At 34.2% G+C, this 18,109-nt stretch overlaps 5 protein-coding genes and 2 non-coding genes across 7 annotated transcripts in view; 2 read left to right on the top strand and 5 right to left on the bottom strand.

The window, feature by feature from the left end:
* CBG13765 overlaps window positions 1-629 on the top strand; it is a gene marked incomplete at both ends in the record, with an annotated part of 11,915 nt that extends 11,286 nt beyond the window's left edge. The window contains one exon of the mRNA XM_045244815.1: window positions 251-629. Coding sequence (XP_045095249.1) covers window positions 251-629 — 379 coding nt within the window. The remainder of the gene's footprint in view (window positions 1-250) is intronic.
* Window positions 630-1,484: 855 nt separating this feature from the next.
* CBG13764 lies at window positions 1,485-4,671 on the bottom strand (the record flags this gene model as incomplete). The annotated part of the gene is made up of 4 exons (XM_002632472.1): window positions 1,485-1,538; window positions 1,619-1,831; window positions 2,105-2,475; window positions 4,326-4,671. The coding sequence occupies 4 exons, from the start codon at window positions 4,669-4,671 to the stop codon at window positions 1,485-1,487; spliced, it is 984 nt and encodes a 327-aa protein (XP_002632518.1).
* On the bottom strand, window positions 1,931-2,002 carry CBG28840. The gene has a single exon. It is a non-coding gene (tRNA).
* A 390-nt stretch (window positions 4,672-5,061) lies between the features above and the next one.
* Window positions 5,062-5,133, bottom strand: CBG29073. The gene has a single exon. It is a non-coding gene (tRNA).
* A 2,382-nt stretch (window positions 5,134-7,515) lies between these two features.
* On the top strand, window positions 7,516-11,283 carry CBG13763 (the record flags this gene model as incomplete). The annotated part of the gene is made up of 4 exons (XM_002632471.1): window positions 7,516-7,581; window positions 7,683-7,942; window positions 10,253-10,361; window positions 10,735-11,283. The coding sequence occupies 4 exons, from the start codon at window positions 7,516-7,518 to the stop codon at window positions 11,281-11,283; spliced, it is 984 nt and encodes a 327-aa protein (XP_002632517.1).
* A 296-nt stretch (window positions 11,284-11,579) lies between these two features.
* Window positions 11,580-12,756, bottom strand: CBG13762 (the record flags this gene model as incomplete). Its single annotated transcript, XM_002632470.1, has 4 exons — window positions 11,580-11,651; window positions 11,693-11,809; window positions 12,094-12,234; window positions 12,673-12,756. The coding sequence occupies 4 exons, from the start codon at window positions 12,754-12,756 to the stop codon at window positions 11,580-11,582; spliced, it is 414 nt and encodes a 137-aa protein (XP_002632516.1).
* A 1,704-nt stretch (window positions 12,757-14,460) lies between these two features.
* On the bottom strand, window positions 14,461-15,432 carry CBG13761 (the record flags this gene model as incomplete). Its single annotated transcript, XM_002632469.1, has 3 exons — window positions 14,461-14,571; window positions 14,623-14,837; window positions 15,387-15,432. The coding sequence occupies 3 exons, from the start codon at window positions 15,430-15,432 to the stop codon at window positions 14,461-14,463; spliced, it is 372 nt and encodes a 123-aa protein (XP_002632515.1).
* Window positions 15,433-18,109: the final 2,677 nt, after the last annotated feature.

The raw sequence follows: 18,109 nt of genomic DNA, 5'->3' as shown, positions 1-18,109 counted from the left end.
TTTGAGCCTATATATCTCACTTCTTTTGAAAGATATCAAAAAGTGGTTAACTAGTAAAATGTTTATCAGGATATCAGCAACATTTTACTAGTTAGCCACTTTTTGATATCTTTCACAGAAAATGAGATATATAGGCTCAAAGTGGACGATCCGGGTGTCGTTCTATTAGAGGTTTTACGGTAACTTATTTTTTGAATACGAGAAAAATCCAATTCCGATTCCGGACAACTGAAAAAAGTTGATCTTTCAGTTTCAATGTTTTTTCTCCAAAATTTCACATTGATATTGACAAGAATATAGCAACCGTATTATTTTCCAGAATTGCCACTGCCGTTGTCTCCGAATTCAACCGAGAGCTCTCCGTAGCCCGAGAACTTTGTGCTCCTTTAAGCCTATCGAAAATTCTGGATTCCAAGAAATTGCTTCCCGAAAAAGATCTGCTCGCCTATAAAAATGTCAAAGATCGTGATGGATTTGTGGCGGATCTATCCGGAGACACGACACCAGCTTTTGCCCATTACCAGTTGAAAATAGAAACTGTACCTGGAAATGGGATTTACGAGATAACCCTGTTTTATGATATGATTCAAAATGAGCTGAAAATGGATTTCGGGCAATTAGTCATGTGAATAAGTACGGTGATAAACCGCACTGTATTATTGATAAGAACTTCTTTTTAGCCACTTTTTGTGTGTGTTTTGATAGGATATGAATGGGTTGATTAACGGGTCTTCTTTGGAATAAATAGTTTTGTATTGATAAACTGTTGAAGAATGAATTACAAGGAACCTGAAACTAAAAAGATAATTGAAAACGGACTATTTCAAAGGGAGTTACAGCTTCTTCCTTTTTGGTGGGAAAGAATGTGGGGGAGGAGGAGAGCGCAGAGAAGCTAGACGTGTCTGCGCCCTCCTCGTTCTACACACTCTCTCATGCTAACTTTAATCGTCTGTAACTCGCTTCCCAGTGAACCAATCTTGCTGAAATTTTGTGTAGATATAGGAAAGTTCATGCTTTACAATTTATCTGTATAAACGTTAATTTTATAAACTAACTCTTTTAGAATTGCAGTTTATTTAATCCAAAAGTCCATCACGGATAATTGACATAAAATAGAGCGAGCAAAGTCTCAGAAAAAACTGAATCATTGAATTAAAAAAACCGAAATTCCCAAATTTGCGATTGAAGTTTGAAATTGCTAAATCAGCGTAAAAAGGTCCTCCAACTTTGAGATAACTTATCTCGGTTACTGTTAAAGATATCAACAAACAATCAACTGATAAATTGTTTATCATATTATCAGAAATACTTTATCAGTTTATGACTTTTTGATATCTTTTACAGGAACTGAGGTAAGTTGGGTTAAAGTTGAAGATGCCTTTCTATTACAATCTCTACGATGATGCAGTAATCATAATGCTAGTTCTAATGAAATATAAAATAATATATTGAAACATAAATAATTTTTTGGATTTGAAAAAAAATCAAATTCTGGACTGAGAAGTGGTGACTTTTGCAGTGCTGGTATCCTCGACTTTCTGGAAAAATTGAATTTTTTCTGTTTGAGAAAACTCATAATTTTTGTAATTTTATCCCAATAATATTAGTTCTGATATACCTGCGATAAAACTCCGAAAACCAATTTTTTGTATTCCCGCCGGATCGTGTGATTCATTGTCATATAGATAAAAGCCGGCGACGCATGGTTCATAGCCCAGCAACATTGGACAAAAATCAGTATTCCAGGTGATAAGGTGATATAGTTTAAGGCGTTGTACACCAGAGCGATACAGGTGTTGAAGAAGCAAATAATGGAGCATTGGATGAAAATCTGAAATTTTATTGGTTTTTGAAAGTTTTTACCCAAAAAAATGTTAAAAAACAAACTAGGATCCCTGTCCCATATCATACAAAAAAGCAAAAAAAGATTCTCCCCGGCCGGGAATTGAACCCGGGTCTCGCATGTGACAGACGCGGATACTCACCACTATACTACCGAGGACACGGGAGAGAAGAAAGGTGGAAGGCGTATAAGAGAGTGCGGGAATGCGGGGTTGCGACGAGAACAAGGGGGCGAAAACAAAAAGAAAAAAAAGTTCCTTACCGATCTGGAAGCCTTGGATTTCTGTCCTTGTGCCAATTTCTTAACCATACAGAAATAAACCGAGAATAATGTGAAAATAGAGACTAAGAATATCCAATTATTCCATGCTTGAGTCGGGTTTCGATATGCTTCATCAGCCTCTGCACTCGGAAACTCTTCACTTAATGGATTTGCAATCCATGCCATGATTACTGAATTATAGCATACTGTAGGTGTGAAAATGTAGATGAATGCACCGTATAGGAAAATGAAAGCGATGGAGGAGTAGGCTAATTTCTTCTCGATTGCATCTGCGTATTCACGGAAGGCAATGGAGATGACACGATTGGCAAAGAGGGATACGGTAGCTGCACATGCCATGCACCAGGATACTGTAATTTTGTAGTTTAATTTTGTGTTTTTGTAGTGTTCAGAAGCTTCTAGAAAACGGACTGTTAGTAGAAGTCTATTGAACTACACTACGATAGAAAGACATCCAAGCCATCAACTTTGAGCTCAATTATCTCAATTTCTATTAGAGATATCGAAATTGTGTCAACTGATAAAATGTTTATCATTATATCATCAATGTTTCATTAATTGACAAGATGTTGATATCTTTCACAGGAATCGAAATAATTGAACACAAATTTTATGGCTTTAGTGTGGTTGTATTAGAGAAGCTATAGAGCTACAGGGACAGCTGGATTACGGTAGCCACAGTGAAGGGTGAAAATGTGTAAGAACTGATCAGTGTACATACTCTCTTCGACTAGCTCGGGAAAAAGTTAAGAAAATTCAATACTTTTTTGATACAGTAATTTTTTTTGCTTTTTTCAATAAATTATTCAGACGATTTTTCTACGAAAATTTGTCTAAATCTTCAAGATTTTTTCTTAAATTTCAAGGTCCAAATAGAAGCTGGAATAATGGTTTTAACATTAGAAAAATATTCTAGAATTTTTTTTAAATTTTACTGTTACAGTAATTTTTCGATAATCTTGAAAATCAACAAGTCAACGTTTTGGATGGAAGTTATTCTGAAATTCCCAGAAAGTTTTGGCAGTTTCGTGTGACAGAGCGTATCCCATTATCATATTTTCACCTTTTCAGTAGTTTTTAAAAAACTTTTCTGTCACAGTAATTTTTTAAATTTAGAACAAACAATTAAAATCTGCAATAACTTTCCAATGTCAACTTCAAGTTTTACAGAAGATATAACCTTAAAGCATTTTTCAAAATTTTGCTGTTACAGTAGTTTTTTGAATTTCAGATAATTTTGAACATCAACAGTGCCAGTATTCCAAAGTTTTTGATTGAAATTTTTTTTGAAAATTTCAGATATTTTTTTGGAAACTTTGTGTCACTGAATTCTTCATGATTCTCACTGTACACGCTCTCCCACAGAACAATTCCGAACTGCAAATTAATTTTTGATCTACAGAAAAAAGTTTGGCGCGATCACAATTGCAGGTCTAAAACCATAATTTCAGAATTTTTTATCTGATTTTGTGGAGTTCCAAGATGATTCAAATGATTTTTTAAAAATTAATTAGTGGTTATAGATTTATGTATGGTCGTTTTCCGGAAGAAAAAATGTCAAAAATGGTCATTTTGAAAGTTTTTTACAGAAAAAATCTATCTCCTCTTTCAGTTTTTGACATTTCTTGGAGTTCTATCAACTAAAAACATTTTGGTGATTTTATGAAAAACATTTTATCAGTTGTCAGATTTTTTTAAATCTTTCACGGTAATTAAGATAATTCAAGTTAAAGGTAATAGTGCGTCTGTAATAGTTAACGCTCACAATCAGCCAAACCAATCAGAAAATATCAGGAACAACTTTTTTATAAAAGTGGTGCAATAGAATTTTTTTGTTTTTTGGGTACTGGTTTTCGGAAATGTGTGGCAAATGAGATGTAATTTTGAAGCACTCTCAATCCTAGACCCCACAAGTTCAACTCCTCGAGGGGCTTGTTTCAAAGAAATTTCGAGAACAGTTTTTTTCATGTCTCCCCACCTTTAAATTCAACTTTTTTCGACTTTCAAGAGCTACGCAGTCCCAATTTTCCGTCTTGACTGTTTTCCGGCTTCTAGACTCAACCCTTGTCAATTGATTCTAATCGAATTATACACCACTTTGTAGATCTGGTCGAGATCTTAGTTTTCCTTTTTAGCTAGATAAAAAATTCCACATTTGAGCAGAGATGGGCCCTTCTATTACAGGTATATGTAGACTTACCCAAAGCAATTCCACCAGCCAAATACGTAAACGTTGGATACATACAAAAAACCGACCCAATAATGAGCAATGGTCCAGTGATCAGACAACTACAAAACGTCGCACTCATATCAATACTGATAAGCACCACAATGATTTTATAGCAGGCATGTTTGATTAAGTTAGTCTTGAATATGATATAGATAATTGGAATGTAAATTAGCTCAATACAAGTTCCAAAAATGACAAGAGGCCAGCCGAGATACGGTCGTTTGATTCCGGTTTCTTCCCATTCTTCAAACGATTTCCATGAGCAATTGTAGTAGGGAATCGCCTCAACACTACCGTACTGGAGGTAACGGTTCATTTTGGGCAAGACTTGGGGAAGTAAACAAAGAAAATTTCAGGTTTTATAGATTCTGAAGACGTCATGGAAGACGTCAATAGACTCTTTTGTTTCTATTCTTTAGGTAGGATTAGGTTGGAGGAGTCTTAGGTTAGCATTAGGTTCTAAGGAATTCTAAAGAATTCTGATTTCTGGGTTTTTTAAGCAAAAAAATATTTTTAAAAGCATTTTATTTTTGTCTTTAGTGAGTCATATACTTCTTCTATTCATTTCTGATGCATCTACCAACAAGTGTGACCAAACGATAAAAATAAGAACCTAATAGATATGTTTTTCCTGAAAATGGGAAAAAAAGGAACAAAGCACAATAGGACCCTAATCCAATATTATACAAAAAAGCAAAAAAGATTTCTCCCCGGCCGGGAATTGAACCCGGGTCTCGCATGTGACAGACGCGGATACTCACCACTATACTACCGAGGACACGAAAGAGGAGATAGGTGGAGGGCGTAAAGGAGAGCGCGGCGAGGTGGGGGAGAACAGGGAGCGAGTATAATGAAACGTTTGAAAAAAAAAATGTTGCCAATTGTTATTCCTGTTTCACATAATTGAAATAAACTTGTCTTTCTGTAGATGGGAATATTTTGAGTAGTTTCATACCAGGATTATTTATAAATTGAAAGAATTAAAAACAAATAGTTTTAAAACAATTATCAAGAGATAATAAGTTTTGCAGTTTCAAATTATTTTTTAACTAATCGAATAAAAGAAAGAAATGATTTGTTCCACAGTCTTACTATGAATCAAAAAACCTTTAAACTTAACATTTAAAAAATTGTAAAATCATGTTTCAAAATGCAGCTAGAATGGTCATATTTGAAAATTCAGATAATTAGCTAACATCCGTCTTTTCCAGAAGCAATAAATATATGATTCAAAACCTTGCCATTTTAGTTTTCTCAAAATTGAAAATATTCTTGATTTCATAAACTTCAAGTTTGAATTTTTGTCTCTTGTAAGGCTTCCATCTTGGTCGGTCGAAAATCGGCGACCGCCGACCGACCAACGACCCAGCAGACCGACAGCCGACCGAGCTGACCGATCGGTCGGCGCGCCGACCGATTTCGTGCCTTTGCGCATAAAAACACGAATTTTTGCGTACGAATCACTTTATTTTACGACAAACGAGGCTTTTAGTGAGTAGTTTGTCGTAAAATACAATGCAGCGTATGCAAACACGTTGACGCGCAAGAGGACAAAACGGTCGGCGCGCCGACCGATCGGTCAGTTCGGTCGGCTGTCGGTCGGCGGGGTCGGTGGTCGGTCGGTCGCCTAAATTTCCCGACCGAATGGAAGCCTTAGTCTCTTGGACTTTTAGTGTGAATAATTTTTTTTCCAAATTCAAAAATTCAATTTTCTCAGTTTCACTCACTTGCTAAACTTTATAAATAGTTTGGTGTTTCTATTGAACAAGTTCGTTTTCCATCGCTGAATATTTTTTGAAATAAGTAATGCCTTGGATTTTTCAAAAATCCAATTTCGTCGAAACAGAATTTCTCTGCTTTACTTATTTCCAAGAAATTTGATTAAAATTTTTTGAAATTCTTGTTTTTACCGTTTCAGCCGCATTTTAATCTTTTTTGCGCCCTTTTTAGTTGATGTTTCTTCACTATCTATTGCATTTTTGAAATTTATGAATTTCTAAATTTTTCAAAATAAACCGATAATCCAAAAAACAAATTTGAAAATTGAGATTCAATGTTTCAGATTCTCCGTAAAAAATTTTTCGCTAAAGTTAATGCAATAATACTAGAAAAACATAAGAAGCCCCTGGACCTATTCAAAAATTAGAAGATTTTCAAATTTTCAAATTTGTAGGTATTTTGAAATTCAGATGATTCCACTATTTAAAGGAGGTCAGACACCAAAAAAAAAGTTTTCCTGATATTTTGCATAGAAAACCCCCATACGGGTTGAACTCATGACAGGCAGCTCAGGGGTACATCGCCGCTACCGGCTGAGCTACGGGGGAGTGAAGGCGCCTGACGACCGATTGTCTACATAAGCGCGGCGCGATTTCGACCCCCGAACTGTCACCCGAAATTTTTGCTGTCTCGCCTCCTTTAAATTAATTCAGAATTTAGTTTTTTTATAATTCAAAAATACATTTTTTCAGTTTCAATTTCTTGATAAATTTTGATAAAATTTGATGTTTCTAATAACGAGTTTGCATCTTCAAGGAATATTCTTCAGAAACGTTTTCGAAATTTCATTTTTTCCCAATTTCTTGGAATTTTCTAGAAAATTCCTAAAGTTCCCGTTTTTTACAGTTTCAGTCACATTCTAACCTTTTCAGCATATTGTAAAAGTCGGTCGACTTGTCTTCTATTGTTCCGAATCACATAGTTTCTGAAATTTCCATTATTTTAAACTTATAGATTCTAGAAACTTCTGCTATCAAAATTAATCAGAATACAAAAAAACCTAAAACTAAAATTCACTGTTTCACTTTCTCCATAACTATTTGTTCGCTAAACCTACGACACTTAGCTTACTACTTTTATAGATTTTCAAGTTTTTCAATATCTCCAAATTCCACAATTTGCCCAGAAGATATATCCATTTCCAAAACTTTGAGCACAAAACTTTATGTCTTCCCCTTTCCTAATTTTGTGACCTGACTCACCGCCGCTTCTCTAAGTCTCTCACTTCCACACACTCTCTCGTTTTGTGTCATATTTTCTCATAGACACAATGTTTTCTGCTGATGTTGTTTACACTAAGTTTCTCCTGGCGACCAATTTTCGTTCTTTGCCTATAAAAAAGGTGGCTAGAGAAGTTTTTTGATCTAAAAATTGTCTGAAAATGGCTCCGGTAGGTACTGAAAATCAAAGAAAACGACTATTCCACTCGAGAAGTTTTGCTCATGAGGTGAGATTTTTAAACTTATAAAATTTATTCCCGTTCCAAAATGTTGCCAATTTCGGGACTTCTCAAATACATTATTCTGGACTTTCTATACAAATTTGCAGGTCCTCGAAGAATTGGATCTTTCTGGAAAAACGATAGCAATCACTGGAACAACATCTGGAATTGGAGTGGATACTGCAAGAGATCTAGTACTAAAAGGAGCCCATATTGTGATGTTAAATCGGAATTCGGAGGAATCTGAGAAGCAGAAAAAACGATTCATTGAGCAGAAACCAAATGCACAGATTGATATCGTCAAGTGTGATTTGAATTCGTTGGATTCCGTTCGGAAAGCTGGAGAAGTCTATTTGGAGAAGAAGTGGTGAGTATTTTTTTTTAAGATATTTATCAAAGAATATCAGTTGTCAAACTAGTGACTTGATTACACAAAGTGTCAGAAACTGTAAAAAATTGTTCACAGTACTAGGGAGCTAGAAAATTCATTTTTGTGTACTTTGTAAAAATTTTGAAAAAAAATACCGTATCAAGAAAGCATTAAATAATCTTGATTTTTTTCTGACCTGATTTGCAATCATGAATAGCTACACTGCAGCAAAACCGTTCTATAGACATTTGTGCGCATTTTTGCGTGTTAGTGTACTAAAAAATGGTGTTTACACTATTGTGACTACCGTACTCCTTTCATGTGCATCTTCTCAATTGGAAGGGCCTGATTGCTAGTGACCGTGTAGATTAGCGGTACAGTAATTCACGAGTTTAACTCTTTAAGACACATTCTCTGACAGAACCAAAAATAGTGCTGTACAGGAAAATTCAAACTTGCTTTTTCTGGCTGATTTCTCATATATTGCATGTTTATGAACTTCTAAGTTATATGAAATGTAGTTTGTCCCAACATGTCCCACACCTGCAAAAATATGGTCGTGGGGTGTCTAAAAAAATTTTTTTTTCAAAAGTGAAATAATGATTAGGTCTTTTTGTAAAACGTTTTTAGGCACTATTTTGAACATTTTTTTGTACTGGCACTATTCTCATATTCTTCCAACTTCCATGGAAAAATTTCAATTTTTTTGCAAAAAGCTATTTTTGGACCAAAAAATGACCGTCCTGAGAAAAATTTTCATTATTTTTGTAGTATTTTCAAAAGCCCCAAAAAAGCGACAAAAATTGCTGCCAAGTCCATTTTCGATGAAAAAAATACGAGCTCCAGAAATGCACGAAGACGATGATCACGGATTCTGAAACTTTGCGAAAATACTACCCATCAAAAATACTGTTTCTAGTAAAAATTTGAACAAAATCGGAGAGGGTCGATTTTGGTGTTTACACTTGGTGTTACAATTATCTTTTATCTCAAAACAGTTTCTAATGTATTTTTTGATGTAAAATCTAAATTTCATATGTTTAATTTTATAAAATAATGGAAATTTTTTTCAGGGCGGTAATTTTTTGGTACAAAAAATAGCTTTTTCGCAAAAAATTGAAATTTTTCCCGGGAAGATCGAAGAATATAAATATAGTGCCAATACAAAAAATGTTCAAAATAGTGCTTAAAAACGTTCTACGATAAGACCTAATCATTATTTCACTTTTGAAAAAAATTTTTTTAACACCCCACGACCATATTTTTGCAGGTCGAGACATACTATATCTCATATACCTTAGAAGTCCTAAAACATGCAATATATGAAAAATCAGCCAGAAAAAACAAGTTTGAATTTTTCTGAACAGTGGATAATAGGCCTGAAGTTGAGTTCTACAGAAAACGCGTCTTAAAGTTGGGGGACATGAGAAAAATAATGTTGTCGAAATTTCGTTTAAATATGCTCCTCGAGGAGTTGAACTTGTCGAGGCGAGTGTTGAAGGTGCGGCGCCGCTACCGACTGAGCTACGCGTGCAAAGAGAAAGCCGCTGCCCGATTGCATACATAAAGGCGAGGGCGACTGCTGTACGCAGAGTGACATTAAGTGTTGTACACCGTTACGGTAGAATGCATACTCTGGCCCCAAAAATCCCCCGTAAAATCTCCTGTCCCCCCACCTTTAAGTGTCTCTTGGTAAAACTTACAAACAATTGGAATATTCAGAGAGTCGAGAACTGTGAAAACTGTAAAACCGGTTTCATGACTCTCATATTAGCTGATTTTTTATTTTCTATTTATTAGGATCATTGCTTCTTTTTTGAGATTGTATATTAAATACGTCTAAAAGTCTTATAACTTTATCTTCTTGATTCTATTTAAAAAACCGTAAAATCTCTAATAGCGTTGCCCCCTGACCACTAATTTTAGATCACCCCAATTTCCTTAGTTACTGTGAAGATACCAATTTCCATAGAGATTTTCCTAAACATTCTATTCAATTCTTTATGTCAACGAATTGGTTTTCTTCCTTCTTTCTAGCTTGAAAATTCACAAAACTTAAGTGTTTCAAGTCTTCCAGAAATAGAAGCAATTCTCAGGTAATGCTCAATAACGATAAAATTGTGGTTAAATTGAAAATTTCGACCAGGTTCCTCTTGTTTCCTTTGAAAGATATCGAAAAGTAATCAACTGACAAAATATTCATAACACTATCACAAATATTTTATCAGTTTACCACTTTTTAATACCTTTTAAAGAAACCAAGAAAAATTGGCTCAAAGATCAACTTACTTACTTGTCTGGTTCCAGGCCCCTTCACGGACTAATCCTAAATGCTGGAGTCATGGGACCCTCGACAAAAATGACATCCGACGGATTTGAGGCACATTTTGGAATTAATCATCTTGCTCATTTTATGGTAAACTTTTCAAACTTTTTTTTCTGTTTTATTTAACTGTTATCATTTGTTGTTAATTCACCAAGTTATTTAATATGGGAACAATTCAAACATCATAACTACATCCGTTTTGAGCTCAATTATCTCGATTCCTTTAAGAGATATCGGAAAATTGTCAACTGATAAAATGTGTGTCAAGATATCACTAACATTTTAAGTTGATATTTCTTGCTGTAGTGGAGTTGTTGAGATAATTGAGGTCAAAGCGCAAGTATACGGTGGCGTTTTAAAAGGGGACATATGATTTGTACTCTTGGACTGTTTCAAATAGTTTATTAAGTTTCCCTTAACCAAAAGAGAAAATTCGTGGTTCTGCCTGATAAATAATTTTCAGCTCCTCCAATATCTTCTGCCAGTTCTCCGCTCGTCTGCACCTTCTCGTTTGGTCATTGTCTCTTCTGCATTGGCAAATCGTTCATGTGTCAAATCCGACCAACCGATTGATAAAAAACTAGAAATCCTCTGTCCAAAAGATGCCTCTAAAATGTATCTCTATCTGTACAACAGCTCAAAAATGTGCAACATGCTCACAGCATTTAAAATTCACCGGAACGAATTTTCCAACGGAATCAGTACTTATTCAGTACATCCTGGCTCTGGAGTACGTACGGACCTTCATAGAGATTCTGCAGTATCCAAAGTCTTTGGGGTTATATCAACTCCATTCACAAAGAATTCGAGTCAAGGAGCAGCGACAAGTGTATACTGTATTGCTCATCCGGAAGTGAAAGAAGTTTCTGGAAGATATTGGGAATCGTGTTGGGATGATGAGAAGTCATTGGATAAGAAAGTGGCTAGAGATGAGCAATTACAGGATGAATTGTGGAAGAAATCAGAGGAATTGATTGAGGATTGGAAGATGAAGAATGAGACCAAAATTTGAAAAGTTTTTCTTGAGAAAAGAGAACTAAATTTCAATGTGATTACAAACTTGTGATTTGTGGTGCAAATAAAAATTATGTAATCTATGTACTGGGTTTTTGGTTTTTTATGTTTTTCATATATATTATTACTGCGGTATTGGTTAAACGCCAAACAGCACAAATTTGTGAACTCTATGAAGCTGTGAATTTTATGGATTTCAATTCAATCGTTAGTGGGAATTCTATAATTTCAAAAAGCCAATTTTATTTGATCTTTGAAAAATGTTTCGAGAGTCCAGTTAACACAAAAAAAAACTCAATCAAGCGGGAAAACGGCAATTTTCGATCTGGCCAACTTCCAAATTTGCCCATCCGCGGTATAATGGACCTGGAAAAAAATTTTGGTCGATTTTTTTCTACCAAAATTACCCTCTCCAACTCATCATTCGAGAAATAATCACCGGAATCTGATTCTTGGAAATTGTCAATTACCAAAGTTCCATTCTCATTCATATGTTCTCTTCCGTCGCTAGCTTTTTTGGAATTCTGAAAACTTCAATTGCGCTAAACTTCAACACAATTTATCTCAGTTCCTGTGACAGATATCAAAATGGTGTCAACTGATAAAATGTTCATTATTTTGCAAGTTGGCAGATGTTTGATATATGTTAGACATCTATTGAACAAACCGTGTTATTGGCTGCAAACATACATTTATGAACTCTATGAAACTGGGAATTTTAAAAGCAACTTTAAAGGGGCTCGATATCTTTCATAGCAACCGAGATAATTAAGCTCAAAGCTCAAAATTTAAAGAAAAAAAATCTCACCGCTGTCATCCAAACATTGCAAGGGGCATCTGATTTTTTATCGATATTTCCACATGGTCTGATAGTTTCTTCGATTCCATTTCTGACCCTTTTCCATTCCTTCACCTCTCGACCAATATCGAGAATTAGGGTTTCACCGATCTGGAATCTTTGTTACGGTTTTAAAATAGTTTTTTTTCTTCTAGAGTTTCTAGGGGTGCTAATTTCAGACGTTGTTGTTTTATGAAAATAAATTATAGTTTCTAAAAATTGTCTGAACTTTACTATTAGAAGGATTCCTAAAGTGTCGCTAAACTTTGAAAAAAGAAAAAAAAAAACAAAAAAGCACAATACGGATCGAACCCCGGGCCTCCCGCTCACTGGGGGACACCACATCCCCGACACCACCTCGCCGACAAACCCTTCATGAAAGGAAGGCGATAAAGTGTGCACCGGTTTCTAGAAAATTCAGGGATTAGCTGTGTGGTTTAAGAAAGTTGAAACCCAAAGTTGAAAAAATTTCCGTTTCGAATGATTTTTTATTAGTTAATTTCAATGTATATCTATTTAACAGGCGTATCTTTAAATTACACAACTTACCTTGACTGGATAAACAGTTAACGCCGGTTCGATTACTTGCAAAATCACAGAAATAATAACAAAATAAAAGACAAATTTGGTCATTTTGAACAGAGAAAATGGATTGAAAATATCGGGTCAACAAGACGGTGGAGATGCGCGGTATCATCATTTTGTTATCAATTCGAAAAAGAGACCAATTAAAAAATCGCTAATTGACACAAAAATAACTGATGAAATGAAGACGAAAAAACCGGTTTTCAGGTCACACGATTTTCCTTTTTTTTTGGCTATTTTAAATTTTCGGTGTGCTTTCAACTCAATAAAAGTTCGAAGTGAGACCTAAAAAAATTGGAAAATTAGAGAAAAAAAATTACTGTCACAGGGATGTGTTGAGTGTTGCGAGAATGTTTATATTTATACCAATATACCTATACCAATGTTTATACCAATATGACATCGATAAACTGTCCTTGAACTTGGAGCCAGGTTAACTCGTTTTCTATAAAAGATATCAAAAAGTGGTCAACTGACAAAACGTTTATCATCATATCAGTAATATTTTGATAGTAGCCAACTTTTTGATATCTTTGACAGGATCCTAGAAAAATAGGCTTGAGCTTAATGTCCCTTTTTATTATTACAACACCAAAAACTTGGGATTCCGCATATTTCGCGTTTTTTCTATTTTTCTAGCTCAAAAACTTCAAAACATTTCAATGTTTTAAGTATTCAAGAAATAATTTCATTTCACAGGAAAATTTTCAATGTAGATGTAGTACATTGTTTGAAAATACATTGTTTGAAAATGAATATTGATTGAGAAATATTAATTTTTACAAAAGTCGAAGCCGGAAATTGGATAAATGACGTTATGGCATTCTGAAAATTTCAAATATAAGCAATTTTTCAATTGGCAGCAAGGCTGTGCAAAGGCCGGCCGCGGCTTCAGAAAAAATATTTGAAGAAGCCGCGGCTAGCCGAGGCCGGCCGTGTGGCTTTTCACGGCCTGTTAAAATAATTGTTTCATGAAAAACGTAGATTTTTTTTTGAAAAATAGGACAAAAAAAAATAAATTCTTCAAAAACTAAATGAATTTTTATTCACGCGTTTTTATAAGAATAGCCGCGGCCAGCCGTTATTTTACACAGCCTTGATTGGCAGCATTAAAAATCTTCCTATTATATAAAACGCTACACGCGTCTGTCTGTCCTGTTGTCAGGCTGTCCGCTTTTGAAAAAATTGAAAAATAAATATAGATTTACGTGACCCTTGAAAAAAATGAAGAGCGGAGAGACGAATCAGTAAAAAAACAAAGTTAAATTGCTCCGAAGGCGCACCAGCCTGCTGGTTAATGATAAAAACCTATAACCTTCATTAAACAGATAAAATCTCATTTTCATTCTTCGAATTGTTTTTCAGTTTTTGATTTATCTCATTTCGTGTAAGAGGTATCGAAAAGTGGTTAACTGGCAAAATGTTGCTGATAATATGATAAACATTTTATCAACTGACCACGTTTTGATATCTTTCAGAACAACCGAGATAAATGGGTTATAAGTTAGTTCAATTAGGGTTTCTAAATCTTAATAGCATTTTTTGGTTTTTTTCAACTTTTCCCATTTCAAAAATTTAAATAAATATTCAATGTTGCAATTATTTAAAAAATATAGATTTTTCATGTCAATTTTAATTTGGTGAATATATTGTCAATTTAAAAAAAAAACATTAATTTTCGCAAAAATAGGAAATCGGAATTTGGAAATAAATAGGAAAAACAACATTATGATAACCTGAAAATATGAAATTTTAAGCCAGTTGGCAGTATTTCAAATTTTTCACAAATACTATTATGAGCTTACTAGGGAAGGTTGTAACTGGGGTATGGGAATTCGATAAGAGACCTATATCATTCGAAAGCTGAGAATGAGACATTTTCAAATCTATATTCAGATTTTGCTGCGGGCTCACCAGTTTCGAGAAAAAAAAAGGTTTGAAATTTGGCTCAAATTTGAGTCCGCCGAGCGCCTCATCTTCCCTCTTTCTTATACGCATTGGGAGAAGGGAGGAAACCAGCGAAGTGTGGTGTAGTGGCGAGGAGGGAAGGGCAATATCTGACAAGCTATAGGTTCGACCCCTCCTCCCCCCAATAGTTTTTTGTGTTTTTTTCTGATCCCTCTGGAAGTCTGAAAATGTTGTATAAGTTTTTTAAATTTTTTTGAAGATTTTTTTTGCCCGCAGCAAAATCTAAATATAGATTTGAAAATATCTCATTCTCAGCTTTCGAATGATATAGGTCTCTTATCGAATCCCCATACCCCAGTTACAACCTTCCCTAGTTAGTGAATCAGACAAAAAAGTTCAATTTTCCGAAAAAAAAGTCTTATGTTTTGAATTTTCAAATTTTGATTTATCTTGCTTCCTGTTTAAAAAATCAAAAAGTTGTCAACTGATGAAATGTTTATCATAAAATGAGTAATATGTTATCAGTTGACGGTTTTTTGATATCCCTCACAGTAACTGAGGAAAATTGAATCAAACTTTGGTCTCCTTTTTTATGGTATCTAAAAGCTTCCAGACCGATTTTCCCAATCTTTCCATTCTGTTAATTATTTTTTGCTTTATTAATGTCCTCTCAATTACAATATTAAAAATTTATCAGTTTCCAGTGTTTTAAACTCGATGAAACTGTGAAATTTTTCTAAAAGAAAGTTGTTTTGTTCCAAATTACAAACTTCTGAACCGCCTTTTTTTGCACTTGGTATTTTTAGAAATCTCCATGGACCCTAAAAATTTGCAAAAAAAAGTTTGGCACATGTTTTTTCCCCATTTTTTTCACAAATCCCTAACTATGCTATTTTTACTTCAATTCCTTTTCACCCCAATTTTCGCGGAATACTCAATGATTGAAGTTTATGGGAAACCACAAACTTTCAAATCATTTAACACAGAATCTAGTTTTTCCTGGATAAAATGCATCAAATTTTGTTGGGAGACTCCAGAATGTGTGGTAATTAGCTAGGGTAATTAAGCGGTTATTAAGTAATAGCTTTCAGTTGGCCTATAATGTAAAAGCAGATAATTGTCAGTGGTTTACTCATTTGAATATCAGCACTGTTAAGCAGACATTGAAAACTAATGGATATGTGGTGGCGTTTAAGGTGAGGCTTGGAAGTTTGGGTTTTATGTCGGTTACTGTAGGAGATATCTAAAAGTCATCAACTAACAAAATATTTTTGATATCTTGATAAACATTTTATCAGTTTACCACTTTTTGGTATCTTTTGAATATAGCGAGATAAATTGGGTAAAAGTTTTAATTTCTAAAAAGTGAATACCCGTCGACCGTTTATCGGAGTGTTTCTGAAATTTGCATTTATTTCTGTAATACTTGAAACATTAAAACTATTCAAATTTTTAAAATAAATAATCGAAAAAATAACAGACTATCCACAATCACTTTATTTTCAACCGTTATAGCAGGGCCCATCAGCTTTAACGTAATTTATGTCGGTTACTGAAAGAGATATCAAAAAGTATTCAACTAACAAAATTTTTTTGATAATTTGATAAATATTTTGTCAGTTGACCACTTTTTGACATCTGTCACAGGAAATGAGATCAATTGGATTTGAGTTTCAGGATCAGTCAAAACAGAGAGAAATTTTTGAATTGAAACATTTTTTTAACATCAAAAATTTATCAAATTTTAGTGACGGACATTTTTTAATTACTTTTTTTCAAACATTTTCAGAAAACCCCTAAAAATCAATTTTTCCCTTTAAAAGTATTTCTGAAAATACATATTTTTCACTGTTTCATGAAACTTGTAATACTATATCGATTTTTATGATTTTACCAGCAAGCTGGTGCGCCTTCGGTGTGATTCAATCTAATTTTTACTGGTTCGTCGTTTCGCTTCTCACTTTTTCATAAAAGTTCACGTGCCTATACGTATTTTTCAAGCTTTTCAAAACCGGACATCGTGACATGAGGACCAACAGACGTTTCTAGCGTTTTATATATAAGGAAGATTATGTATAGGGTAAACGTTGAAAACTCACATGAAACTATTTCATTTGCAACATCTGATAAGCAATTATGCATCGACAGCAAAATTTAATATGTTTTTAATTCTGAAAGTTCCAAACTATAACAAATATTGGAATATTTCTTAAAGAAGACGCGTTTTTAGAAAATTCTTGCTATTACGGATTGAATAGTTGAAAAGGCTCCCAAAATATATTTCTGGATTTTCCGAAACATTGTAATTTTTCAATTTTAGAAAAAATTAAAGTTCTTCTAGTTTCCTGGAAAATGGCAACTTTTTTCTGTTTCATGAAGTTTATGATTCTATGTCGTTGTTAATAATTCTTTAATGCTTTTTGTTTTCACTATCCTATTATTGAATTTTTTCCGAAATCAGAAAAATCAAGTTTTCCTTTTTCTGTTATAAATCCAAAGATTTCGAAATTTTTTGGGAATTTTTATTTTTAGACAAGCCCAATACATGTTTTACTTATCGAACGTTTTCTGATAATTGTTTTTTTAAACATTTAACATAGAAAAATACCGTAATTGGAAGGGTCCATCAATTTTGGCATAATTTATCTCGGCTTCTATGAGTAATACCCAAATGTGGTCAACAGATAGAATATTTCTGATATTATGATTAACATTTTATCAGTTGACAACTTTTTGATATATGTTACAGGAAATAAGATAAATTGCACTAACGTTAAAGAACCAGTTGTGACGTTCTCCAAATTAAAGCAACCTTCTCCAAGTTACTTGATTTTCGTAACGGAATTTGTTTAATTAGTTTTTTCAAACTTTTTTAGAAAACCCCTAAAATCAGCTTTTTTCCTTCAAAATCATAGTTGTAAAATTCCGGGCCGGGCCCGGCCCGGAAGGCCCGGTATCAAAAATCCTGTATTTTTAAGCCAAATTTTGAGCCCTTTATATAATTTTTTTCCAATTTTTTTCGGTTTTTTGAATCTGTTTGATCAAAAAATATCGAAAAAACTCGAAAAATAAATTTGATCGAAAAAATCACATAAGGGTCCCCCTTATGTGTTTTTTGAAATTTTCAAAACTTGTGAAATGACAGGCCCGGCCCGGCTCGTTACAAGGATGTTCAAAAGTATTTCTGAAAATACAAATTTTGTTTGTAGAACTATGCAGACAATGATAATTTTATTAAGTCCCGTTGACCAACAGCTTTAAAGGTGGGGGGAACAGGAGATTTTTCGTAGGATTTTTGTAGCCAGGATATGCACTCTACCGTCACGGTGAACAACGCTTAAAGGTGGGGGGACATGAAAAAAATAATGTTCTCGAAATTCCGTTCAAAGATGCCCCTCGAGGAGTTGAACTTGTGAGGGCGATGATTGAGGGTGCGGCGCCGCTACCGACTGAGCCACGCGGGCAAAGAGAAAGCGCACGCCCGTTTGCATAC

This window comes from Caenorhabditis briggsae (genome assembly GCF_000004555.2).
Source record: "Caenorhabditis briggsae complete genome, chrIV, whole genome shotgun sequence".
NCBI classification, from domain to species: Eukaryota; Metazoa; Nematoda; class Chromadorea; order Rhabditida; family Rhabditidae; genus Caenorhabditis; species Caenorhabditis briggsae.
Note: the sequence above shows the minus strand (reverse complement) of the source record. Positions and strands in the feature narration are given on the sequence as shown.